This window comes from Balearica regulorum, chromosome 13 (assembly GCF_011004875.1).
Source record: "Balearica regulorum gibbericeps isolate bBalReg1 chromosome 13, bBalReg1.pri, whole genome shotgun sequence".
In the NCBI taxonomy this organism is placed as follows: Eukaryota; Metazoa; Chordata; class Aves; order Gruiformes; family Gruidae; genus Balearica; species Balearica regulorum.
The window spans coordinates 22,685,953-22,712,260 of NC_046196.1; the positions used below are offsets into that span (position 1 = coordinate 22,685,953).

The window sequence follows — 26,308 nt, forward strand, 5'->3', positions numbered from 1 at the left end:
CGGGGTGTTGACGTCGAGTTCCCCGCCCCTTGGGGATGGCACGTGGCATCAGGCACTGCTTGCGGACTTCACTGCAGCTTTTCCTCTGGCATTTAAAGACTGACTCCAGCAATTAGAGAAAAGCTGGGCAGCATCTTCCCATCTTCTAGAGCAAACAGCGATGGAGATGCCCTCGCAGCAGCCAGGTCCTGGGTTTTTAAACCACTTTTAAACCCTTCCAGCGCTTTTAAACCTGACGGAGGTTTAACTCCTTGCTGGCCTTTTCTTCCACACTGTTGCTGCCCGGCTGCGCATCTCGCAAAACGTCTAACACAGAAGAGACCCGAAAAGGATGGGAGATGTGGCAGGAGAGAAACGCACATAAATTTAGCCTTTTATTTTTAAAAAAAAAGTCACTAAAGAGATCCGCAGCGGGAAGGCCACTGCCCGAAGGGGTCTGCATTGGGAGCAGCGGCTGTTGCTATGAGAATTGTTGCTACGGCATGGCTCCCATCCTCTTCCCATAAACAAAACCGCCCATTGCTGGCAAAGGAATCAGCCCTCTCACCTCCCGCCGCGCCAGGGAGGGCTGAGCACGCGTGCTGGACCAGATAACAAACCACCGCAGCATAGACTTACTCTCTGCTTCTCCAGACTGAGGTTTTTCTTAGTTCAGAGACCGAAGCAGAGGTTGAGGAGTCACAGCGCTGAGCACCAGGCAGACACTGGCCAAGACACTGGCCCCAAATACATCGTCCTCCAAACAGACCAAAGTGGGCGGGAAAGTGGGAGGCAAAGGGAAAAAATGTTCACGAGATAAGCCCCAGTCTCCTGGCCCCCAGGTGAGTGTCCTGCATTGCCCCCAGGTTGTTATCTGTTGACAATAACCTTTGCACGCCTTTACATGCTCAGTAGGTAACGTAAGGAGTAACCGTACCGTTATCATCCCTTTCCCAGCCGGCTTGCCGTTCCCCAGAAGGAGAGTCCTTGTTATTTTCTTGCTGGAGACGATCTAGAGAAGCCAAAGAAAGTAAAATCATGATTGTACAAGTGATCAAAAGCAGACTCATAAGCAACTGATCATTGCTCATGTTCGTTAATTCAGATTAAGCATTCACAACAGTAGAAGACAGACATCATACTGAGGGATGACCATGAGACTGTGAATGTCACCACCCTCACCCGAGTCCGTGGGGTGCAGGGCAGCAGCTGAACGGTGCAGAGCAGCGACGGAGCAAGAGGGTGAATCACCATGTCCTGTTGAACCCAGAGACCAGCTCTTTGCGTGGAGCAGGTGGGTGGGACCTCACACAGCCGAAGGACCGTGATTTCTTCCCAGAGAAATCACAGCTCAACCTTTCAAACCTTGTTTTAAACACTTCTGCCATGAGCCCTGCCAGCAACTTGCTTTTGGGCCACGTTTCCATGGACAAATCCTGATGACAAGCCAGATGCTCTCCCCCAGCGTCGTTCTGGACCCCCTGCACAACTGCTGCTGAGCAAGGCACAGGGCTCAGCACCCCCCAAAGACATGTTCTCCCCTTCACTTCTGGATTTTAAGAGGCCAGACAGGACGATCTGGCTGCTGAGCTTGACATTATTCCCTAGCTCACTGCATTTCGGTCACCTCCAGATCTGCAGATCCCATAAGTTTTCCCCACAAGGCACAGACCCCCGTATTGGGGTCCAGCTGGAAGTAGCTGTGCTCTGCTCCCACACCTCGTGGGGACCCCTTCGAGATCTAGGGGGCTGCAGTTTAAAAAGTGCAGTCCCATCCATCCTCCTGCCTCCACCTTTGGTCCTATGTCACACAGTCAGAAAAAAATAATAATTAAAAAGACCATGTAAGGAAATGGCTTAACTTGTTGCTCCTGCCATCCAGGTGACCCAGCCATGCTTGGATTCCTCCCACTGCTCCCCAGAAATGTCCTCCTCCCTCCGGGGAGACCTTATTGTGGCCTTTCAATACTTAAAGAGGGCTTATAAGAAAGATGGGGACAGGCATTTAGTAGGACCTAAAGCAACAGGACAAGGGGTAATGGTTTTAAACTAAAGGAGGAAGACAATCACCGAGGGAGGGGATTCTGCCCCTCTACTCCGCTCTGGTGAGACCCCCCTGCAGTGCTGCGTCCAGCTCGGGGGTCCCCAGGACAAGAAGGACATGGAGCTGGTGGAGTAAGTCCAGAGGAGGCCACGGAGATGATGCGAGGGCTGGAGCACCTCTGCTATGGAGACCTCAGGCTGAGAGAGTTGGGGTTGTTCAGCCTGGAGAAGAGAAGGCTGCGGGGAGACCTTAGAGCCCCTTCCAGTCCCTGTTAAAGGGGCTCCAGGAAAGCTGGAGAGGGGCTGGTGCCAAGGGCAGGGAGTGACAGGCCAAGGGGAATGGCCTGAAGCTGCAGGAGGGGAGATGGAGATGGGATGTGAGGCAGAAATCCTTCCCTGTGAGGGTGCTGAGGCCCTGGCACAGGTTGCCCAGAGAAGCTGTGGCTGCCCCTGGCTCCCTGGCAGTGTTCAAGGCCAGGTTGGATGGGGCTTTGGGCACCCTGGGCTAGTGGAGGGTGTCCCTGCCCATGGCAGGGGGTGGGACTGGATGGGCTGTGAGGTCCCTTCCAACCCAAACCAGGCTGGGATTCTATGATTTTTTATTCTGAGAGTGGTGAGACACTGGCACAGGTTGCCCAGAGAGGTGGGAGATGCCCCATCCCTGGAAACATTCAAGGTCAGGTTGGATGAGGCTCTGAGCGACCTGATCTGGTTGCAGATGTCCCAGCCCATGGCAGGGGGGTTGGACTGGACGGTCTTTAACATCCCTTCCAACCCAAACCAGTCTGTGATCCTATGGTTCTTGCAATTTCAGGGCAAACCCCCTTTCCCGTTGTGGCTAGCCAGCCACATCCTGGTGCTTTTGACCCACAAATGTGTAGGAATCACCAGCCAGCGTAACTAGATGTTTGTGCCACACTGCACAGGGAGGTGAAATCTCCTCACAGCCCTGGCTAGCAGAAACCACGGACACCCTCCAGCCTGCAATTTGGTCCCTGTTACATTTCGTTTGGTCGCAGAGGTCGTTACAGGGCCACAAACGATCCAACCATCCTTTTACATCTCACCAGAGACCTCACTAGCTGCAATAAAACAATCTGGCTGATCTGACAGAGCTCCGATGCAAACTCAAAACCGAAAAGTCAGATGCTCGCTGTGCAGTTGCTGCTGCCCACGGCTACTCTCCTTCCCTTCTATGAGCTGCCTGTGCCTCAAAACTTGGCAGGCTTATGGAAACATCCCACCAGATAAACCCCAGCCATCAGAAAACCCACAGCAGGGTGGATGAACCCACAAGCCCCCGTCCACCCCGTTTCACCCCCCTCCTCACCCTTGCGCACGTGCTACCCCTCTGGTCCACCTCTGCCCCGTGACCGGGCTGTGCTGCAAGTCCGTGCTGCCCACAGGGAGAGGAGGCTAACAGAACTTCAGGGGAAAAAGGAAAATGAGAAGATCTCCCCACTCCAAGCTGGTGTCTTGTGGTGGACTAAAGATCACCAAGAAGCTCACATGGGAAGGGCTGCAAAAAATCATCAAAAATGGGGCACACATATAAGCCAAGTTCTCTTTTGCAGAGTGTAAATACTTGCATGAGATTACAGAAGCTCAGAGCTCTCTTTTTTCTGATGGACTAAGTCCAGCTGAAGACAGAGTAGACAGTTATGCTATGCCCGTGAGCCACCACGGCTAAACCATCAGCTGTTCTGAGCAGGCACAGTGGATGTGAGACCTGCCAAGAGCTGCCCAGTCCCCACCATTACCACAGCCCCCAGGTGGCCTGTCCAGTCTCATGCTCTGAGCTAACCACCTTTCAAAGCACCAGAAAGGGTTGGGCTCTTCTGGGAGACCCAACAAGCAGGAGGGTCCACCTTTCTCCCCAGCACATACAGATAGCGTTCTTCTCCAGCATGAGCCTGCAGAGCCCCGGACTTCTGCAGAGCCGCATTTAGGAACAGCAAGGTTGCAGCTCCGTTTCCTTATGTCCATAAATTCTGTGCTGGCAGCTTCCAGCAGGACCGTGACCTTCAGAAGTAGCATTGCTGAACTTCCCCACACCAGAGGTGGCTGCGTTTCAGCAACAGAACTAACAGTAAGGGATGGGTTTCATCTAAATCTCTGAACACTGGCCGGGGCTGTTGCCTGTGCTGTCTCTTAACTTCTGCAGGAGCAGAATGAGGTCATCACAAAGCACTTCCAAAACCTCAGACATTACACTTCAAACTCTGTAAATGTCAGTGTTCTTCTAACACATCAAGCTCTTGAGTTGGTGACGGTGAGGTCACTCGCCCCCCACCACCACCACGTGCAGTGGTATATCGCAGTCTGTCATCAAGCCATTGCGTTCCGGAGCCTCCCCGCACACCTCGGCTGTCCACGCCGACCCACCTATGCAGCGTCTGCTTCCCACCGGTTCCCAGCACCGAGCACAACAGGGACAGTTTCTCCCAGCCCCTGCGCTGGTGCCAGGTACCACAGCATCCTCGAGCAGCTGGATGCTGCAGAAGAATGGAAAATATCCCCCTCGTTCCTGGCCTCTGAGTCAGAGCAAGCGCGGAGGACAAAGACGTTTGGAGAATGTAGCTGCCAACTTCTAACAGGGTCTGGGCTCATGAACACAAAGACCTTCCAAAGGCTTATAAATCACATTGTGTCCTGAAAGCTTTTCCACGGGAAGAGGAGAAGACACATTCCTGCACCAACATGCTAAAGTAAGTAGGAGAGATGGTTTGCTACACAACAGCAATGGACAAAGCTTTCAAAAAAAAAAAAAAAAAACCACCAAACCAAAACTGAGATAGAAAGGTAGACCACAATGCATCCTAACTTTAAACATGTGGAGGTTTCCCAAGTCCAAACCCAGGGTTCTTACTATAACCCATGGTGAGATGCAGGTACCTCCGAAAGCTTCCAGTTGATGTCTCTCTCAGGCACCAGCAGAAGCCCACACTATGACCAGCTTAGACTTCAGCAAGTAGCCAACAGCCCTAACACGGCACAGTTCAACCCCAACACTTGAAGCGTGACAAGCAAATTAAATTAGTTTTGCCAGGAAGGACCCAGCAAACTTTACAGTAGGTAAGAGCAGCAGTTCTAATCGCACCACGTCCCTGTGGCTGACATGATCTGGGGCCCCTTTGCTGGAGGAGAGCGAGCTCCTGCAGGGACCTCAGAGACTCACCATGCCCAGCGTGCAGGAGAATTCGCCCAGGAAGTCGTGCTCATACAGCTGCATGCTTGACTTGTCCTGGTCAAACAGGGCAAACTTGAGCTTCTGCACTTCTTCAAAGTGGTAGTCAACGATGAACTTCTTGGCGAAAGCTGGGTTGAGGTTGTTCACAGCTGTCTCTGTCCTGTCAAGCTGCAAAGAAAAAACAAAAAGAGGCATTTAGGCATGTGCATCTTGCCTCTTTGTCACTGCCATGTCTCTGCTCTGGCTTCAGCCAGAGCCACCCACAAACCCCGCAGTGACCATCAGAGAGCAAGCACAGCAGGCACTCAGCAGAGCTATCCCTAACGCCGTAATGCCCGGTGTACACAAGGTGGGATCCATCTACACGAGTAACGACACTTTGTGCAGAGACCTGCGTCCCCGAGGACGGGGTGCACGGGGCCGTACAAGCCCACCCCAGCCAACAGCCAGGAGAGGAGCGCCCACCCAGCCAAGGCTTGGTGTGGACTTGATGATCTTAGAGGTCTTTTCCAACCTTAAGATTCTATGATTCTGTGATTCTATGATTCTCACTGAAGCCAGAGTCTTTGCTGGCTTCTAACCCCTGTTGTCCCAGGAGCTGATGCTCTGATCCTCAAGCAGACACTCACAGCTGTAACACCAAACCTGTTTCTTTCAGGCTGTGCAGCTAACAGCAAGGACAAGCAAAAAGAAAGTGTCACAAGCCAGAACATCAACCCTCTAGCATTTCCCTCTAGACCTCAAAATAAAACATTTGTGTGGTTTCTTCCTTCTTGGCCTTCCATGGAAAAAAAAAAATAAATCACTGCAGGCCATTTTTCATAGATTTCATCAAACATTAGGAGGAACGAGAGGCTGGAAGGACCCAGAAGACAAGGCTTCAATAGACTTTGTCATCCTGAGCCACTGCGAGCAGGCTGGAAGAAATGATGGCTTGGAAGGGCAAAAGCATGGAGGATGATGGAAGCTGGAAGCGTGAGGAACCCGCCATCAGAGGGGAAGCACCACAGCGGTCTGCAGCATCCCACAGCCAAGAGCAGCAATAAGAGCAGAGGAAACTTGGCAGGCAGCCGGTGCAAGCGTGGGTTTATGACGCAGCATGGCACAGGTGGACAGAAAGCCTTGTGTGAGCCAAAAAAAAAATTGCAGGGACAGCCACGCCGGAGATCCTGAGACGCTGCCCTCCGGTAATGGACCTTCGGTCCCAGACCCTGTAACTCAGACTGCAGGAGGGCTGGGGGCATGGCAGCAGCAGCCTGGCTCCCGACGCAGCTGACACAGAGACAGCAACCCACAATTTTAGTCAAAGTGGCAGAAACTGGGAAAACTGGGAAACCGAGGCTGAGAAAAGCTGGGGTATTTATTTCTGGAAATCAGTGGCCAAGGACGGTCTGAACTCTAATGTCAGGAGCCATCATCCCCACCACGCCATCGTCCATCCCGAGAGGCAGCAGGAAAGGGCAAGTTTGGAGCCCAGCACACCCTTATGAAGCTAAGACGGGCAGAAGGGCTGCTGGCGGCACAGCCGGGTGCTGAACAAGAGACGGCCGCCCGCAGCCAGGGGAAGCCCGCCAGCACGAGAGCTGGGGGGAGCTCCGGCAGGAGAGCAGCTACTGAGAGCGTGTGGAGATTGCACAAGGTGGCAGCCGGTTTGGCGAGGGGCATCCTGCCCACACAGCCCCACGGGATGCTCCGACGGCTCTGAGCATCCGAGCTGGAACAGGCACGCTCCCACCAGAGCTGGCAGAAGAGCTAAGAGCATCGTTCTTTTGCCACATCGCCCTGTTCTCCCAGGACATGGTTACAGGCACTGTTAGAAGAGAAAGGCACCCGTTCACCAGCATCATTTTTGTCAAAGGCTGCTGCCCTTGGTGCCTGGAAAGACCATCCCATCTGCCTGTGGGACAGCACGGAGCCTCCAGCCATGCCGCAGCCCTGGCCAGCATCCCGCCTCGTCCCATGGCCAGGACACCCAGTCCCGGCCAGCATCCGGCCTCGTCCCATAGCCAGGACACCCGGTCCCGGCCAGCATCCGGCCTCGTCCCATAGCCAGGACACCCGGTCCCAGGCAGCATCCTGCCTCGTCCCATAGCCAGGACACCCGGTCCCGGGCCAGGCTGAGCCACCTGCGCATCCCGCATCCCAGGGCAGGACCTCTGCAGAAAGCAGCCCCGCACCGGCATGCCTGGGCAGCACCAGACTGTGGGACGGCAGGATGGCTGCCAGAGCTGTGGAGCCAGAAATAAGCACAGCAGAGCAGAAAAAAGCCCCCCCCCCCAAAAAAAAGAGCAAATGCATACCTTAGTCCCAAAGAAACTCATTCAGCACAGGAGGCAGGTCTGGAGGGACTGAGTGGAAATGTGGTGAGTTTGCTGTATATACCAACTATCGCAGTGGTTTTTGAAGTTTTTCGCTTAGTCTGTCTTAATTGCCAAGAAATGACTAAAGTAAATGCTGCGTTCCCGGAATGGCCACCTGCTGCACTCAGGGAATCAAGTGCATCAACACCGGTGGGCTGTGAGCTGGCCAGGACCATACAGCTCCATGCAGCTCCTTCCTTCTCTGCTGCCATCCCGTACAGAAGGTCCCAGACGTCTGCTCTGAGATGCAGTGGACCAGGAGCAGTGGGCATTCACGAGCTCTACCTTATTTCAGCAGCACAATACACGTAAATCCCCTTTCAAGCCTAGGAGAGAAGACTGTGCAAGCAACGGAGATGGATTTTAGCTCCTTCCCTGTACTCTGAACCACTGGGAAGCCAGGGACCAAGGGAGACCAGTCCTCTCGCTCCCAGGTGCCAGTTAGAAGGAGATAACTTGAGGTCCCATCTCCAGCTTTGCCCTGGAAGGGGTGGCCCAGGGAAAGGGGAAGGGAAGCCCAGCCAATGTGTCTTAAGCCAGCCCTCCAGAGTGATGGGGCTTCCTTCAACACCCAGATTGACGAGCATTTGATCTCCTGCCCATTGTCAATGTGAAGCACAACAAAATCGCAAGCCCCAGCTGCTTGCTGCACATGGTTTGGTCTTTGGTTTGACGCAGCACTGGTCACCTTGCCAGTGACCATCATGTAGGAGGCCTCTTCACACCACCTCCACCAGGAGACCAGCATGCCATCAGCTCCTGCCTTCCCCTTAGCCCCCAAGGCTTACACAAAGGCAAAGAGCAGAGGTGGCTTTGCCACCCAAGAGTAGGAAAACACAAGGGTTTTTAAGAGGCAAGCAGCCTAATTAAAGATTTCTGTTTGCATAAGAGTCTTGGTTCTTCAAATCAAGCATGAAACTGGGAAATCATCGCTAACGACAGCCCCTGTGTTCAACGAATGCAGCCAGAGAGTCCTCCAAGGAGGTTGGCTAGAGATCTTCAAGCATCCTCAGCACATGGAGATACTTGGTGCTCTGACACTGGGAGATGCTCTCCCAAGCGCCACGGAAAGCTCGTGCGGGAGGCGTGAGGCTGGCAGGATGACTCAGAGTGAGTGGCACAACGGCAGTGGCATGGCTGAGTCATGTGTCCCTGCTCCTGGCATCACAGGCCAGGTCTTTCATGGCTCCTGTGAGATGACATCATTGGGCAGAGCATTGAAACATCACCCATTTTCATGTCACTTCTTGGCCTGTGGTTTATTGTCCCTCCCTCCCCCACCCCCTCCAAGGCTGATTCACAAAGGTTTTTTAGTTCCTATTAAGCTCAGCAAGACAAAATAATTGTATTTGGGAACAAATGTGACAGCTAGAAAGAACAGCAAGCAGAAACCTTTCTGTGGGCATCAGCTGGTGCTTCAGCCCCACCGCACAGCTCAGACGCTGGCACCACTGTGGCTGGGGCTGGTCCTGGAGGAGGAAACCCACATCCTAACCCAGGTCTGACAGCTGGGACACGTCGCTAACCCAGAGCGGAGGACGCAGGGGCAGTGTGGTGGGACGCCGCTGAGCTGCTGCTGTCGCCATCCGTTCCCTACATTTCAGCTATGTTACTAAGGCCACCGCTTTCAGATGGCAAAGAGGGTCATCTCAGGGCAAGGGTCACATCTGCGTGGCCAAAATCCACGCAGGACACCACAGGCAGCCCCAGGGAAGCTCTGCACCATGGTGGCACGAGCTGCCAGGGCTCCACCAAGCGCCCCACACAGCCAGGCTCTCGCAGGCGAGCCCACCTCTCCCGGTGCTCCCTGGCACCCAGCCGCAGCCCAGCCCCGGGCACCACTACTGCCATGAGGGGTGCGGGGGGACGGTGGTCCCGGCTGTGCTGGTGGACCAGGGCCAGCGCTGTGGCACGCGAGCACACCGCACCACGTGCCAGCTCGCACAGTGCGCTAACCTCCGCTGAAACCACGGCAGCGGAGCGCTAAGCAATCTGCCGTTTGAGGCTGACGTCCAGTGCCTATCTTACGTCTTGCCAATTAAAAAGATGCTAAAAATAGCAGAGGAAAGGGAAGGAAAAAACCAACCCAACCAACCCACAGACCACACATTTGTATTGTAAAAGAAGCTTTGGAATCAGACCTGCTGGACTGAGACGTTACTGACAGCAAGAGAAATCCCTGAAAAGTACAATCAGGTCAAAGGGATGACACCTATCAAGGATAGAAAGCTCATTAGTCTCATCCATGCTGCTGAGCACAGTTAATTGCAGACCCCGGTGTGGTGAAGTTTGCCCCCACACCCTCCCCACTGATGGTGAGATCAGCTGCAGGACACCTGAGGTGATGCCCATTGATTCACCACATCCTTGGCCAAGCACCCAAGGCTGCCCAGCTACTCCAAGCATCTGAAAAAATTCACCTAATTTCCCAGGAACTGGGACGATTTTTGTTTGACTTTTAACATTATTTAATGCCCTTTGGCTGATCCCAACAACGGCACCTGTACCCATCCATCCATCACACCCCCATGCTCTGCTCACCTGAACAACTGAAAAGACGCCTTACACTGTAATGGCAGTTATAAAATGAAATCCCCCCTTTTTTTTTTCACATTTTAGCCCAGAGTCTTTTCCCCTGTAGCCCAAAGGTTTTTCTTAGGCATAGAGCTAAATGCTCTTGCACAGACTCTGGAGTTTGGTTTCACGACATCAATTTTATCACAGATGGCACCTTGCCCAACTCGGACTGCTGCAGAAGGAGACAACGACTATGGTTTCTCCACGTGAGATGCTGAACAGTCCATAAAGCGCCATGAAAACCATCCTGGGAGTTCCCGGTCCGCTTTGTGCACACCTTGACTGCAAAGCCAGCCCGAGACGTGCACCTGCCTGCGAGATCCACCTAAGGGAGACCTCTTGCCGCTGCAGCAGCGTTGCTGGTGATGACCAAGGTCATGCTGCTCAAAGCCAATTTGGGCATCTCTGGGCAGTCTGTGGTGCCAGCAGCATGCGTGCACCCAGTCTCCTGACGTACCCCTGCAGCCCTTCCCCGCAGGAGGGGGGATTCTCAAAGGAACACACATCCAGTTGGTGGGTATGCTGGGAAGCAAGCTTTTGGGATCAAGCCAACATTTTACTTGTGCTACAAAATAATTCAGGCAGCTGCTGAGGGTCAATTCCCTCGCGCTCCGTTAGCCCGGTCAGCGGCAGCGTCGTCCCGCTGGGAACAACACAAGGGCTCCCCATACCTGTTTGCATCTCGGAGAGGGTGGATTTATCCCGCGTTCACCTGCCGCCAGGGACAGCGCAGCCCCGGACAGTCCTCCCGTCCTTAAAGAGCCTTTATCAGCAGGGTCTTGGCCTGGAGTAAGGTTGTGTGGGAGTGGGTGGGGAGGCAGAGGAAATGAATGCAGCTCTCAGCTACTCAGGACGTACAAAGAAAATAAAACTAAACACCTCCCCGGCCGCAGGAACATGGCAGCGTGCTTCTCTGTGCGGACCATCGGTGCCCACAGCCCAGGGGCTGCAAGCAGCTGTGCACATCTGCTGAGCAGGATGTTCTGGTGCAGCACAGATACCCAAAGCTGGTGAAAAGGATAATCATAGGATCCCAGACCGGTTTGGGTTGGAAGGGACCTCACAGCCCATCCAGTCCCACCCCTGCCATGGGCAGGGACACCCTCCACTAGCCCAGGGTGCCCAAAGCCCCATCCAACCTGGCCTTGAACACTGCCAGGGAGCCAGGGGCAGCCACAGCTTCTCTGGGCACCCTGTGCCAGGGCCTCAGCACCCTCACAGGGAAGGATTTCTGCCTCCCATCCCATCCCCATCTCCCCTCCTGCAGCTTCAGGCCATTCCCCTTGGCCTGTCACTCCCTGCCCTTGGCACCAGCCCCTCTCCAGCTTTCCTGGAGCCCCTTTAACAGGGACTGGAAGGGGCTCTAAGGTCTCCCCGCAGCCTTCTCTTCTCCAGGCTGAACAACCCCAACTCTCTCAGCCTGAGGTCTCCATAGCAGAGGTGCTCCAGCTCTCGCATCATCTCCGTGGCCTCCTCTGGACTTACTCCACCAACTCCATGTCCTTCTTGTCCTGGGGACCCCCGAGCTGGACGCAGCACTGCAGGGGGGTCTCACCAGAGCGGAGTAGAGGGGCAGAATCCCCTCCCTCGACCTGCTGCTCATGCTGCTGGGATGCAGCCCAGGACACTTGGCTTTCTGGGCTGCCAGCGCACATTGCTGGCTCCTGTTGAGCTTCTGGTCCCTCAACACCCCCCAAGTCCTTCTCCTCAGGGCTGCTCTCTGACCATCCATCCCCAGTCTGTGCTGATACTGGGGATTGCTCCGACCCATGTGCAGGACCTTGCACTTGGCCTTGTTGAACTCCATGCGGTTCGCACAGTCCCACCTCTCCAGCCTGTCCAGGTCCCTCTGGACGGCATCCCTTCCCTCCAGCGTGTCGACACACCACACAGCTCAGTGTTGTCGGCAAACTTGCTGAGGGTGCACTTGATCCATGTCTACATCATGATCCCTTCCCTCCTCTCTTCCTGTAGGAATCACCTTTCTCATTTATAAGGAGCCAGCTTCTGAAACCAAGCAAATAACCTGATCCTCTGCAGTTTCTTCTTAGGGCCTCCCGGTATCAAACACAGCAGCTGAAGCCTGTACTTATGAGATTTCTGGTAAGGAGGAAAGACCAATGTCTGCAAAGACTCAAGATTTGCCAGCCGGTTGCTGTCAGTCTGCAGCTGAACTGATCCAACCCCCACGCACCCAGCTCCCAATGGTCTCCCTCCCCGTCCCGTGGTCCTGTCCTCTCCGCAACCAGCCGCTCACAAGCCCATGAAACGCCCGGCTTAAGGAATGTTGACCATGATATAATTCTTGAGGAGGCCACAAGTGTTCAGAGCACGAAATGCCCTGGGTAGCGTTTTTCCACTGGACTGACCTGCCAGATCCTCATCCCGGCCCCTAGGAAAAGCCACTCTTCAAGCAAAACCCAAAGACCAACTTCCTTTATGATGTGACCCAAAACCCAGCTTATCTTGGCTCACCTAGAAGCATGCCCCATTGCAAGCGGGACGTCACAACATCTAACTGTCGCATGGGATTGGCAATTCAGGCACCCAAAGCATAGAATCACAGAATCACAGACTGGTTTGGGTTGGAAGGGACCTCAAGGATCATCTAGTTCCAACCCCTCTGCCACGGGCAGGGACAAATCCGAAGCATCTCCAGGTTACAGCAGATTGAGAAGGGGCTAGGACCACTTTGAAGGTGGCAAGACCCTTTCACGCCCGCCACGTCCCTCACCAGATGTCAGCATTTTGAGGTCTGCAGTTAAATCTAACCTCCAGCACAAAGCAGAAAGCACCGATGGGGAATGGACTGCTTGCAGAACACAGAATAAATAACACAGCCTCAGGAGAACCAGAACAGCTTCCAGCTCTGCTCGGGAAGGAACGAGGACCAGACTTGTAGCACAGCACAGAGGGAAGAGACACCAGCACAGGCAAACCACAGGAGGTGGAAATCCACACCTCTTCAGGACTTACCTCCACCCACTTCCCATTAACTTCCATGAAGAGGACGCAGAAGGGGTCAGATTTGGAAGTGACATCCCTGTCCAGAAGGTTTTGGCCACAGACGGACAACTCGACTTTGCAGACACAGTACTGGGAGCCAACGGGCCCCGTCGGCGTGGGAGTCATGGTGTACGCCATGGACTCCAGTGGCAGCAGCTCCAGGCAGTCTGTGGGACACAAGAATGGAGAGAAACCTCAGTGCAAGCAGAAAGGCAGCAAATGCTCTGTTGGCGCCGGTGGGTCGGGCCCAGACATCCGGAGCCGCATGCTCTAAGGTACACTCAGTCAGTTATGAGGCTTTCCTGGCTCCAAAGCACCTGCCCAGTCACCATCCCCACATGGCCACCACACCAGGCAGACATCCTGAGTGGGAGCCCAGCACAGCATCTACGACCTGGCTTGGTTTTGCTCCATAAATCACAGACTATCAAGGAAAGGTAATGTCTTCTGCTGACACCCTGAGGGAGAGGGGGGGGTCCCCAACCTCTTCTTCCAGCATGTTGGGTTTTTTTTGTGGGGAGGAACTACAATTCCACACCATCTTTCAGTATGAAAACTGGTTGTCATCTGTCTGGTCCCAAGCCATGGACCATGGACCTAAGCTACAAGGGCCAAACTTGAGCTCTGCCCCCCAAATTGTCACAGGGAAAGGGGTAAGACCATGAGGATGAGCAGGGTGCAGGGCAGCTCCAGCCCCAGTTCAGCCCTATCTCCACCCAACGCACCAGGCCAGCAGAAAGTGGTGGCTCTGGCAGCAATTAAAAAGCGGCATTAGCTGGTTCACAGAAGAGCAAGGCAAATGTGACAACCACCGTATGACCTGGTGTACGGGATGATTTACAGGGCCCTGATAAAACCCCTTTGTTATAAGAACAGCTTACCAAAACTCCTCTACCAAAGCTATTTTGCAGATACAAATGTGTTTTGTACCACTATGAGTGCAAAGCCCCATCCCACACAACAGTTTTGCCTTCTGATGTGCAGTTTACTCAGCAGAAACCATCGAGGGTCTTCAACAGAGAATAGGAAAGGGGGCGGGAAAGAGAAGAAAAAGCATTTTCAGATTAAGTTACACTACAAATCCTCGGCGGCTGGGGTGGCTGTTGGAGAGAGCACTCTTTTCAGCAGCTGCTTCAACACCTTTCACCACAGCCCTCTTTTCCAAGAGCGGCTCTTGCCTCATCCACGTTATCTGAAAACCCCAAACATCACCTTCCCCCACCTTGATAAGCCATCTGCTGCTGTTTGGCATTGAAACCTCAATTAATATTATTTGTTTGTTTTGCCCAGGTGTGAGTATTTCCAAGCGCTGGCGGTGCTGGGAGCTGTGCTGCTGCTCCCTTCCCTTGCAGCTCAACCTCCAGGCTGGGATGGGGATGGGGGACCCAGCCCCTACATGGCTACGGGAGAGGGACCTCCAGGCTCGGACCGCTCAGGCCCAGCTGTGATGAATACTGAGTGGAAAACAGTTCCTGCTTCCAGGGCTCTGAGCCCTCCTCTCCTACCTGCCAAACTCGCTGCTTGGCACTAAGGCACCTGAAACAAGCTTGATTTTGTTTTTTTACTACCCCCAGCAGTAAATGGACGTTCTTCATCACAGCCCCCTGCTCAGGGCAAGAGTGGTGCAATCATTTCAGCTCCACAGGAACCCAGAAACATCTCCAGAGGAAGAAAATCCCCATCCTTGGCTGCGTGCACACGGGTACATCACCGAAACAGCAGCCACGTCCCTTCCCTGACCGCGGTTTCCCCTCTCCTAGACCAAGCCCATGTCGTGCCGTCGCTCCCCGTTCACAGCAGTGCGGCACCGAACCAGCAGCACGCGTGGGCAGCGGTCCATCTACCGTGACTTTGAGCAGAAACGCACGCAGAAGCAAAAGTCCTCCCGGTTCATCCACCGCGAAGCCCCTGGGCTGCGGGGGTGACGGCTCCAAAACGCCCGTCCCCTCCAGAGCTGCCTCTGCTCCTCAAGCCCACGTTGCCAGTTGCAGCTAAAACAAAGATTTTATTTATTTTATTTTTTTTCTTTAATGCACAGCTCATGCAATCAAGGTCTTAAAATAGCCGGGCCTGTTCTATTTCTGCTGCTGTCTGTCTGCCGCTCCCTCCAAAAAGCAAACACGGGGCAGCTGCGCTGGCATGGACCTGGTCCTGCCTGAGCAGCGGGATCTGCGCTGGGTTTTTCCATCTCCCCTTCCCCCAAATTTCAGCGCCGTCTCACAGAAAAGCAGAGGCAGCAAATGACTCAGTGGAAAAAGCTTTTTCCCAGGGCTGGCAGGCACCAAAACATCCTCTCAGCACGCTGCGCACCGCCTGCACTCCGGCCCCGGCGCTCAGCCTGCTGTGCTCCCCGCAGAGCAGCGGTCGGAGCGGGTGGGGGAAGAGGAGAGGCGGCCAGCGCCGGCTGGGGCCAGCTGAGGGCAGAGACCTGGTGGGACTCGTGTCCCCTGCACGGGGGCGGGGGGGACACACACTACACGGACACATTCCCCACCCGGGCACCCAAAGTCAGGGCCTAGGACAGCAGCCCCTTCCCCAGGGGCCGACCTGGAGAGCTCGGTGCCACCTCACGGGTGCCAAGCGCAAAACCCTGCGGTTGCCCTCTCCCTGGGAAGGCAGAAGGCAGTGGGAAGATGCCGCCACCCCTTTCACCACCGTCCCAGTAAAGACGATTTTTTCCCACTGAGCAGCTGCTGGTCCAGCCAGCCCACCGGGGACGGACACCCCAAAGAGATGGGCAGCTCTCCCAAATCACGGCTTGGGCTACTCCTTCCCCCCCAGCTCCAGCCCTGGTATAAAACCCCAAGGAGTGCAACTGTCCTGATTCAGCCAGAAAGTAATTAGTTTAAACGAAAAAGTCATATTCCCAGCCAGGTTGGCTCCCAAACAACCCCACGGAAAGGGCAACGCTCAGAGAGGAGGCAGGGGCAGAACCACCAGGACAGAGGTTTCCCACCTGCAGCACCACCAGGCTTCAGGAGCTGGCAGCATTTTAACCCCCCCAGCAAATGCTTTAAATTCGAGGGGGAGATTTGAGCTGGCACCGGAAGAGCCGGCTCGCCATCGTCTGTATTCCAGTCGCTCCTCCTTTTGTTCTCCTCTCCCCGCATTTGCCGCCCTGAACGAAATCCTGCGACTCGTTTGGCATCTGCAGCCAAACGTTCTCCCGACGTACAATCCCAGCTGCCGGCTTCGTGCCCATCTCACGGGCACGTGGTCTCCTGCCAAAACGCGGCCGGGCTACTGACGAGAGGGCTCGGGGACAAGCATGAAGGTCCCATTGCCCCGCGGCCCCGTCTGCCGTTGGCCACAGCAAATGCCTGAAGAGGAGTCGCAGGGAGCGACCTGGACCCCAAATCCTCTCTGGGCTCCAGCTTCTCGCACCTCCTGAGCCGGACGCGTCTTTGCATAACCTTCAAGTGCTTTTTCCTCCATGACTCGGTCACCTCCATGCTTCTCCATGCCCACTATGCCCCGCAGCAAGGGGTTGCGCCGGCTGGGGGCACGCACAAGCCCTTGGGGCAACCCAGAATATCAGAGAGGAACATCTGGGAGCCCCAGAGCGATGCACACAGATGTTCTCCTCCTCCTCCTCCTCCTCCCATGGCCCCCCCAGTCTCTCCAAAGCGCAGCGCAGAAGGGCCGGCTGGAAGCCCTGGGGTCTTTTTACCGGCGCTCATCTGAAAGGGGAGCCGGGGAAGGTGGGACCTGTTTTGCAAACTGACTCCTGCCCTGGGAGTTTCCTCATCCCTCTGCAGCCGAGAAGCCCCCCGAGAAGCGGTCGCTCAGGCCACGCCAAGGCCCCGTTTTAAGCATTAACAGGAAAAAAAGAGATGGGGGAAAAAACCCAAACCTGTGCCACTGAGATTTAAGTGAAAGATTCTGGGGGCTTTTTTAACTATTAATAGTGTTGTCAAACCCCAGTGATCTCTTCTCCTTAAAGAAATCGGATTTATTTTCCCAGGGAATACCAGGCATAGTTGAAACAGCCACAGAAGTACCAATACCCACCAGTGACTGGGGCAAAGTCCCTCTGGGTGCCTCCCGGGGACGTCCCTTCCCCTCTTTGGGACGAGCCATGGTCTCTGTAATACCCCACAGAAGTCACCCGTGACTCCGTTTACCCACTTGGGCTGTCCCCCTACAGCCTACTGCAATTGTAGAAGCAAATTCCCTTTCTGGAAGGGGGAAATGAGAGGGAGGACCATCAGGCGGGTAAATTTGGGGTCCTGTAAAGCACTCAGGCACCCTAAAGCACCTGAGCTTACGGGCAGCGGAGACACAGCGGGAGAGCAGCCGCACCCCAGGGAGGATGAAGAGCAGGAGAAAAGGGGTTGTCAGGACATTGAAGCAAAGGGGACGAGCGGGAGGACACAGAAACCAGTTGCCCAGAGCAGCGGAAAAAGCTGAAACACAGCACACACGGAGACGGAGACGCCAGGAAAAGCTGGGATGCTCCGTGACGGATGTCCGGCGCAGCTCCCCGTGCCGTCAAAACCCGCGCCGGCCACTTTCCTCCCTCCCATCAACAAATACAGTCATCTCCAGAATTATTTTGCAAAGCAAAACTGTTTGCCTTTCAGTCTCGCCTAGGCAACACGGTGGATTCACCAGCCTGCACCTGGTCTTAATAACAGCCTCGTTACCTCCTGAATGCACGTGCAATTAGTCATGTACACAGCGCCGTGCTGCCGGTGTCACCACCAAATGCCTCTGCTGCGGGGGAGCAGGCTGGGGGAGGCAGGATGGGGATGCTTGCACATGAAAACTCCCCTCACGGACGTACCTTGGGTACCTGCCCCAGCAGAGAATCTTCAGTTCTCCTGCGAGGCAGGGATGGGCTGAAAACTGACTCCAAGCATCCCAGCGTGGGCAGCACAACCGGCACTGAGCTCAAATTCTCCCAAATTCTCAGAGATTTGGGGTAGACACGGCAGAGGGGGATGCCCAGGCTGGGCGCTGCTTTCCAGGCTGGCACGCCGTGAGCGAGTCCCACAGTGCTGCCCGACGGAAGGAGCCACGGGGATCATACCGAGATATTTTGGGGGCCTGATACAGCGGGAATAAGGGGTTTCAGGACAATATAATGAAGTAATTGCCCCAGTGAACTCTTCCTGGTGGAAACTGTGCCTAATGATGCTTCAACGAGCCCCACCGATGCTCGTGCTGACAGCTGGGTTTCTCACACTGGTGCTGCAAAAGCCTGTCCCAAGCGAGGTGTGACAATGGCTGGTGGCCACCTCAGTGTGACAGCGGCCACTTCTTCATTTTGTGCCCAGGCAATGGTCACCCACAACGTCCAGCTCCCCTCAGCCCTCCGCTGTCCCCAGAATAGCCCCTGTCCACCAAGTCCCAGCGCGGTTTGGTGCTGGCGTAGGCAGCACCCTCCTTGCCAAAACCCCAACCGGCCGCGCCGACCGGTACGGGAGCAGCCCCCGGTAAGGTGCTCCGGTGGCTGATGATCGGCAGAGCCATGCAAAGTCACTGGGGGTGACCTGGGAGCCACAAAGCACAGGGAAACCCTGCGGCAAACCCTGTGGCACCAGAGCTGCCCCCCCCAAAGTGGCTTCACGGTTCGCTCCCCCCCCAAAAGGTTGTATCCCCGCTTCCCAGCCAGCAAGAGAAGATGCTGCACAAAGAGGGCTGCGGTACCCAGCTGCGTTGGGCACCACGACCTCCCAGCCAGCGCGCCAGGACAGGTGCGGGAGTTGTCCCGAGTCCTACGGGGCACGGGAATAAAAGCCCAAGGGAGAAACTGAGGCAGAAAGGGAAGATGAGCCGGAGTCCCGGAGCAAGGCACTGAACACAAGTGCATCCCAGCGGCACTTCTTGCATTCAGGTGCTTTCAAGGGAAAGAGGTCTTCGGTGGAAAGCGGTCTTCGGTGGGTTTAATCCAATGCAACGCCATTTGGTGATAACTAAATGAATTTATCGGAGGGAAGAGGGTGAACAGCAGTTTTAATGGTCTGGGAAGGGGCTCAGACACCTTTCTTGTAGCGGGATAACTCTAAACCGATTGAATTTGAACGGTCAGCTTTGGCAGGTACCAGGTGTGCCAGGAGCTGGGCAGTCCAGCGGGGGGAAACCCGGCGTCCCCAAAACCCTTTTAACGGTACATGGTGAAGGTGAGAAGCAGAGGGTGGCTGCCACCCAGACCCCCCAGCTTAGCACGGGCACCCAGCCCTCGCCCAGCCGGCAGCACCACCAACTCCCTGGGGTCCCCAGGGCGTGAATCGAGCTTCATCGCAAGACCAGGGCTGGCCAAGAAAGCAGGAGGATGCTGCTCCCTCACCAGACCCATGCAGCCCCATCCTCTGGTGTACGTGCCCTGGAGGGCATCACTCGGCGAAGGGCAGCACAGACCCGTCCCAGGCCCTTGCTGCTTAGATGTCCACCAAAGAGCAGGTCCCACCCCAGGAGGATCTTCCCAAACCACAGCTGGTCTCATGGGGCGTGTCAGGAATGGGGGACGGGGACAGTCCCGCCATCACCGACACCGCAGAGCAGTCACCACCGGCCGAGGAACAGCCCCGGCCCTCCCTTTGCTCCCCAGTTCAAGTACACCCGTCTGCGCTACTCCAGGCACCAGGGACAAGGGACACGGTGGCGCACGAGGACGGGGCAGGGGGGTGCCAGCGGGGCTGCACATGGGGCCACTCGCCCGCCACCGAGCCAACGCGGCAGGACAGGCCGGCACCCGGTGCAGCGTGTGGCGTTGGAGAAAAACATTTGGTCACCCAGGCTGCTGGGACAGGCCCATCCTGCCACCGCCGGTGGTCTCTCCAGGGCGAGCTGAGAGGCGACTTGCAGCACCCCCATAACGACACCGACAGAGGGATCTGGGACTCGGGGCCAGACAATGTAACCGCAAAATGCCAGAAGCTGGGAACCCACAGGGACTGTAACACCATCGCGCTTCTACGGGCATGTGAACCCTTTTGTTTAAGCCAGGCGGTCACTGAGAGCCCACCCCGGTTCCAAGGACTGCTTTGAATCAGCCCAAAGCTACGTTCCCATCGAGCTCCCACCTCAAACCACTGCTCATCCCTGGGAGGGACGGAGAGGAGCAGGCCAGGGACCACGCGTGGCACCGGGACGGATGGGGCCAGGGGGGCTGAAGGAGAAGGGAAGGGAGAGCGCCAGGATTTGGAGCAGGACTGGGCAGGAAGCGGTTTGGGCAATGCAGATCCCAGCTGAAAAATGAGGCAGAAAATCCTCAGCTCCCTCGGCAATGCCCAGAGAGAGACTGGCGTCTTCAGGGGGTCCCTGTACCCCGCACAGGGTCTCAAACAGGCTGCAGCATCCTCTCCCGCAGCCCCCAGGGAACCGTGGCAATTAGCCTCGTGGCAATTAGATGGCTGGCGTTAGGTCAGATTGATCCCAGCACCCCAGGCCCAACACGGGGCGGGCAGGATGCCAGGATCCCACCCTGACCGTGCAGGGAGAGTTTCACCCAGCGGGAGATCCGTCTCCAGAGAGCAACCGGAGGGGTAACGGGGACACGACCCACTAAGGCACATCCAAGCATCGATAAATCTGGGGTCATAACTTGAAGCAGCACTTTCTGTGCAGAAGGACCTGCCCATGGGGATGCTTGTCGCTCCCTCTGTGGCTTCGGGTCACACACCTCTGACCCACAGATTTGGGACCCCCACCCAGCTTCTTCAGCTGAACACAGGGGAAAGATCGCTGCTTCCCTGCCTGGGACAAGTGACGGGTGACAGGGAACCCACAGCGACCATAAAACCTCCTGGGGACCCCCCAGCAGGACCTGGCCCTGGGTGAAGCTGCCTTTGCTCCCTGCTCGGGGGCAGAGGGGACGTTGTGGCCTTGCCTCCCTGCCAGGCAGCCGGCTGGCTCGCAAGGAGCTACATGGTGCGAGGAGAGGAGCCATGGCACCGCCTGTCCCACCCATTGGTGCGGGTGGCCCAGGGACGCCCTTCAGAATCCCGGCCCTGCCGGGGTGCTCATCTGCGACAGCCTGCTCGGGCAGGGACAGCAGGCAGGGACAGCGGGCAGGGACTGCAGGCAGGGGAAGCAGGCAGGGGTGAGCGGGCAGGGGCCACCCAGAGGGTGAAGGCACATGCTGGGCCACGGGACGGGAGCATCCCCTGCCTGACTGCCATTTCCCAGGGCATCCCGTGGGACACAAGGGGACATTGCTCCATCCATACGAAGGTGCCAGAGCATCGGCTTCCCTGGTGCTCCACGGAGTCGGGACACTGACAGGTACCGTAACAGCATAATATCTCACACCATAATACCGGCATAATCGCATTAACAGGTCCGGCACATAAGATCCTCAAGGGAAAGGGGATTAGGAGACGTCATTACTTATGGTTCATCACGCTGGCAGAGCTCCTCTGCTGCTCGACCATCACCAACAATGGCACTCGGCACTTGCCAAGACCCCGCAGGCTCCCGGTGCTCCGCAGGCACCGCGGCCCCGCATGTGGCAGGATGGCTGCGTGCCACAGCCGGAGAGGACAGGGCCACCTTGCTTTCTGTTTTCTACAGACCTCCGCCTTGGGCAAAGTCCCTCGCTGCTCTGTGCTGCTTCCCCTCTCCCCCACCTGCAGCCCAACCCAAGGCCGTCCAACGCCTGTTGGGATTTGAGTCCATGGAGAGGGCTGCAGCAGCCAGAGCCAGGGGAGATGCTCTGAAGAAGTTGGGTGGATGGAATAACATTCTCTCACCCAGACCCGTGAGCACAGGGCCCTCCCTGCGCTGCCTGGAAAGCCATGGGCTGCTCAGCACCATCGGCTGCTCGTCTCAATTTGAAAACCATCGTCACCTGAAAAGCCGCTCCAAAGCATTTCCCCTGCCCAGTCCAGAGCCGAGGCAGCCGCCGCAGGTACCAAGCATGAATCTGCCACCTCCAGCTGCCTCTGCCATCCCCACGGGTGGCAAAAGCAGCTGCTGGACTCCAGGAGAGAGCGGCACCGGCAACGAAACCAGCTCATGATGAAGGACCAGCAGGGCGGGAGCAAGACTCCACCACACCAGCCCAGCCTGCGTCGCATCCCCCCCTCCTCCTCCAGCCCCGATCACATCTCCAAGGGTCCCCCCGCCCCCCCCAGGCACCACCCAAACCTGCCAGCCTGGCCACTTCCCCCATCCAAGCAGAAACTGGAGGTCCCTGGGGCCGCTCTGCCCCGAGCAGCCACACCGTAGCTAAGGGGAGCTGCCGTCCCCCGGGACGAGGCCATCGGGAAAGGCAGGAGCCCCTGCAGTGGTCCTGTACCCATGCCAGCATACCTCTGGGGTGGAGGCCCGTCCCCCCCACGACTGAAGGGACACGGCTGCTGCCCGGTCACAGCTCCAGGACCACACGGGACCCACGTCCTCGCAGAGGGACTCACACCCGCAGAGACACCGAAACTCAGTAAGTGGGGGAAGCGCAAGTAAAACCAAACACCTTTACCCGCTTCTGGTGTGTGGGCAGCCGCGGATGCCAGCCGGCTGGCACCAACCCGGCACCCTTGGGCAGAGCCTGCCCTGGCACCAGGGAAGCAAAGACCAGCAGGATTTGTTCTCCAACCCGCTCCAGATGAAGTCTGAAAATGTCATTAATGTCCCCAAAGCATCTAAAACTACTTACCGGCGAGAAATCACGAGCCCCGATGAGCAGGAGAGCTGAGCGCCTCAGAGAGGGCAGAGCCCCCGGGCTCCCAGCGACAAAGGTGTTTCTGAAACTGTCCCCCGGTGGAAAGCCAAGGGCTCCAGCCTGACAAACGAAAGCAAAACTCGCTCCTCCACACCCAGCGGTGACGTGCGGAGGGAGGCAGCACCATTGCTGACGGGTCCGGAGGAGCTGCAGACACTGAGTACGTTTTGGGAGACCGCTGAGAAAATCAGAAACTGGCAAAAAAACCCACACAGAAAAGTATTTCCTGTAAACCTGAAAGGAAATAGATGGGCTCCGATGGCTGCTACCAGACAACCACACCATGGGTGCCTCAGCAGGAGGCAGACCCCAGCCTCGCTACGTGGCCTGTGATTGCTGCGCGCCCTGCACTCACTGCATGCCCTGCACTCGCTGCGTGCCTTGCGCCCATGGCATGCTCTGCTCACAAATCCGCGCGTGGTTTCTGGAGCGGCAGCAGCTCCGTGCTTGCTGCTCAGAAACGGAGAAAGGGCAAGCGAGGGGCAGGGCAAGACGAGAGTGTAGCAGCGTCCTCTGTTAAGGACGTGCAGTGATGGCTGAGCCGCACAGACCAACCCCATTCCAGTCTCCGCTGGCAAGTGTGTATTTGGCTTAGATATGCTGAGAAGATTGCACATTTTCGCTTGACTACAGACTTCCTCTGGGGCTCGTTTTAGGGAAATCTGTGATTTGGGGCAGAAAACATCGTGATGTCGCCATGAATCAAACCCCGTACGCAGCCGCCCTACAAAGCAGACCCAAGGAAAAGGTTTACGCGCCACACACGCTGCCGACTGCCGGGGCAGCTGCTTCCCTTCGCCGTGCCGGAGCGGAAAAACAACACTGCCCGTGGCAAGCGGGAGGCTGGGCCCCGCAGGCAGCAGTGCCGCAGGCAGCACGGCGCAGGCAGCACCCGCGGGAGGCTCCGTCCAAGAGAGGCAAATGCCAAACGCGAATCTCTTACCTCCCCGTGGCGGCGATGCTCATGTCGGACGTGTGCTCCGGGCGGGACAAACGAGCAAACCAGGACACGCGGGGAGGGAGGATGAGGCACCCTCAGGATTTGGGGCAGATTTTAACTTCTAGCTGCTGCATTAAAACTTTCCCACCCCAATACTACAGCGGCCGTACGAGCTGCTCTCAGGATGGCGGGGGATGTATCTGTTTCAGCAAGCAGTACAAGCAGATTTGGAGGAAGAAGTTGACTTTAATTAAAGCCAGATCCCGTGAAACGTAAAGGAGCAGGGCAGCCCCGTGAGGAAGGCGGCTGGGCTGTGAAGGGCAGGCAGCCAGCGGGGCTCCCTCCCGGGTGCCGAGGGAACCTCCGGCGTTTCAAGCGTGCTCCATGTACACTGGCTCTTTAACTGACTAAAGGCTTTTCTAAGTTACTGAAAACAAAAACACCAGAGTTCTGAATTTTAATTGAATTCCTATTTCCAGCCAACACCACGTCTCACAAGTGGGGGGGGGGAAACCCATCACATAGGTAATGAGAAATGTCTTTAACCAATTTCCAGCATAACCACATGCCAAAATTAGAAGTGAGCCAGAAAGGCCCCACCAGCAGCCCCAAGAGAGGACGAGCGTGCAGGTCCCTCCATCCCCTGCACCGTTTCATCCCCAGAGCAGGCAGAGCTTCAGAGCCCTTCCCCTGACAACATAAATAAATATTAATTAATAGGTAGCTACTCACAACGCTCATTTACACTGGCATGCTGACACCATCCACAGAGAGCACCGCCGATGTGCCCGGGGCTGGAGCCCGCCTCTGCCCCGCAGGCAGGTGATGCCCGTTGCTACCATCGAAGCTTTCCCCCCAAAAAAATTGTATTTATCAGCCTGCTGTGCAGCAGAGAGATGCTGCCACTTGATGTGCAAAGCTTCACCCCAAGACGGATTTGTACATCAGCGATACAAAAAAAAAAAAATCTGGTGGTTCATAAAGAGAATTGCGGCTGATAAATTCTCGACCCCTTCCAACAGCTTTAGACACTGCTCGAGGGAATATAAAACTCGGCTTAAATGGTTGCACAGCACTGGGCTTGCTGTTTAACAGCAAAGCGTTCCCAGCTTGTCTCATTTTTAAGATCAGCCTCACGACAGCTAATGTTTCTTCTTAAATCCTCAGCTTCTGGAATCACGTGATGACGGAAAATCCAGGGCCGGGGGAAGGCGACTATTTCAGACACGAGCTTTTTCCTGCTGGCTACAGGCATAAAATCTGACAGTTCCCAAACCCTCCAGAAAAGCAGCAGGCACGTAAAAAGTGGAGCCCTTGTTGCCAAATGCTACGTTTGTTTTTCTGGTGGTTTAAGTCGTTATGGTCTCCAAACTCACCTGAGTTCCTGGGAATTACTTTTTCCCTTGCTCCTGTGATCCAAACAAGCCACCTCACAAAGCCAGCCGCAGGGAAACCGAGCCAAAGCAGCAAAAAGTGATGACTCAGGTCCCTCAACAGATAATTTACAGAGAGTTGAAAGACAAACCAAGAGTTCGGGGTGGGGGAAGCGTTCAGTTCTTTTTTTCACAACGCCGTGCATCCTGCCAGCAGCGCTGTTCCTAACGCCTGGCTACTCCGCCGCGCCAGAAAATTCACCTCCTCTTCTCCTTTCCCCCGGCCCTGCCTCTGAACGCCAGCCAAGGCTCTCACATAAAGAGCCCTTTATGAGAGCTGGCAACCCCGAACCAGGACAGGAGACCGCAAGTGTTGCTTTTTCATCAACTGACCGTGTATTACGTTCTCGGCACGCCGGAGGCTCCCGGAGAACAAGCCCTGATTTACGGTGGCGCGAGTGACTCCGGCCAGCTTTCCCCGGGCAGAGGTTTCCACTGAAGTCATTGGGAAACTCTTTCCACCGGGTGTACCGGGAGCAAGAGAAGGAGTTATCCCTCCCAGACTCTTCACATGCCACGCTGAGACTGCTAAAAGGCAAACAAAGCCGATGCAATCCCAGTATACAACTGGGCAGACTGGTAAATCACAGGGTAGCCAGCAGCCGCTCCAGCACGGTGTAACCCTGCTGGTTTGGGACGAGGGAGCCAGATCACTGGGAGATGAGGGCAGATGAGGACTGGGGCAGGGGGGACAACACACAGCAGAGGCATCCCCCCAGGGCAAAGAGCATCTTCACCCACAGCTGAGCTCCGGGAGCAAACCCTAAGAGGATTTTTGTGCACGGGAAACCCCAGTGCACGGGGGCCGTGCCCCTCGTCTCCAGCACAGACTGGCCAGGCGGTGTTCCTGGGTTGTTCCGTGGGTTCCCTGACCCCCCGCAAGCAACGGCTTTACAAACCACACCGGCTCATGAGGAACCGGCGCAGGGTCCCTTGCTGTCCGCCAGCGCAGACCCCAGGAGTGAGGATGTCCGCAGGGCAAGACGCACTGATCCGGCTCTAGGTGATCTCATTTCTCTTTAGATTGAGCTCAGAACAGCAGCGGGGAGGGAGAAGCGTCACAGCCGGCATCTCAGATACTCGCAGTCGTATGACCCTGCCCACCCTCACGTT

General features: G+C 56.1%; 1 protein-coding gene across 1 annotated transcript in view; it reads right to left on the reverse strand.

Moving 5' to 3' along the window:
- CPNE2 (copine 2) overlaps positions 1-25,159 on the reverse strand; it is a 54,995-nt gene extending 29,836 nt beyond the window's left edge. Inside the window, 4 exon segments of the mRNA XM_075765215.1 lie at positions 917-991; positions 5,201-5,380; positions 13,126-13,322; positions 25,139-25,159. Coding sequence (XP_075621330.1) covers positions 917-991; positions 5,201-5,380; positions 13,126-13,293 — 423 coding nt within the window. The 5' untranslated portion in view covers positions 13,294-13,322; positions 25,139-25,159.
- Positions 25,160-26,308: the final 1,149 nt, after the last annotated feature.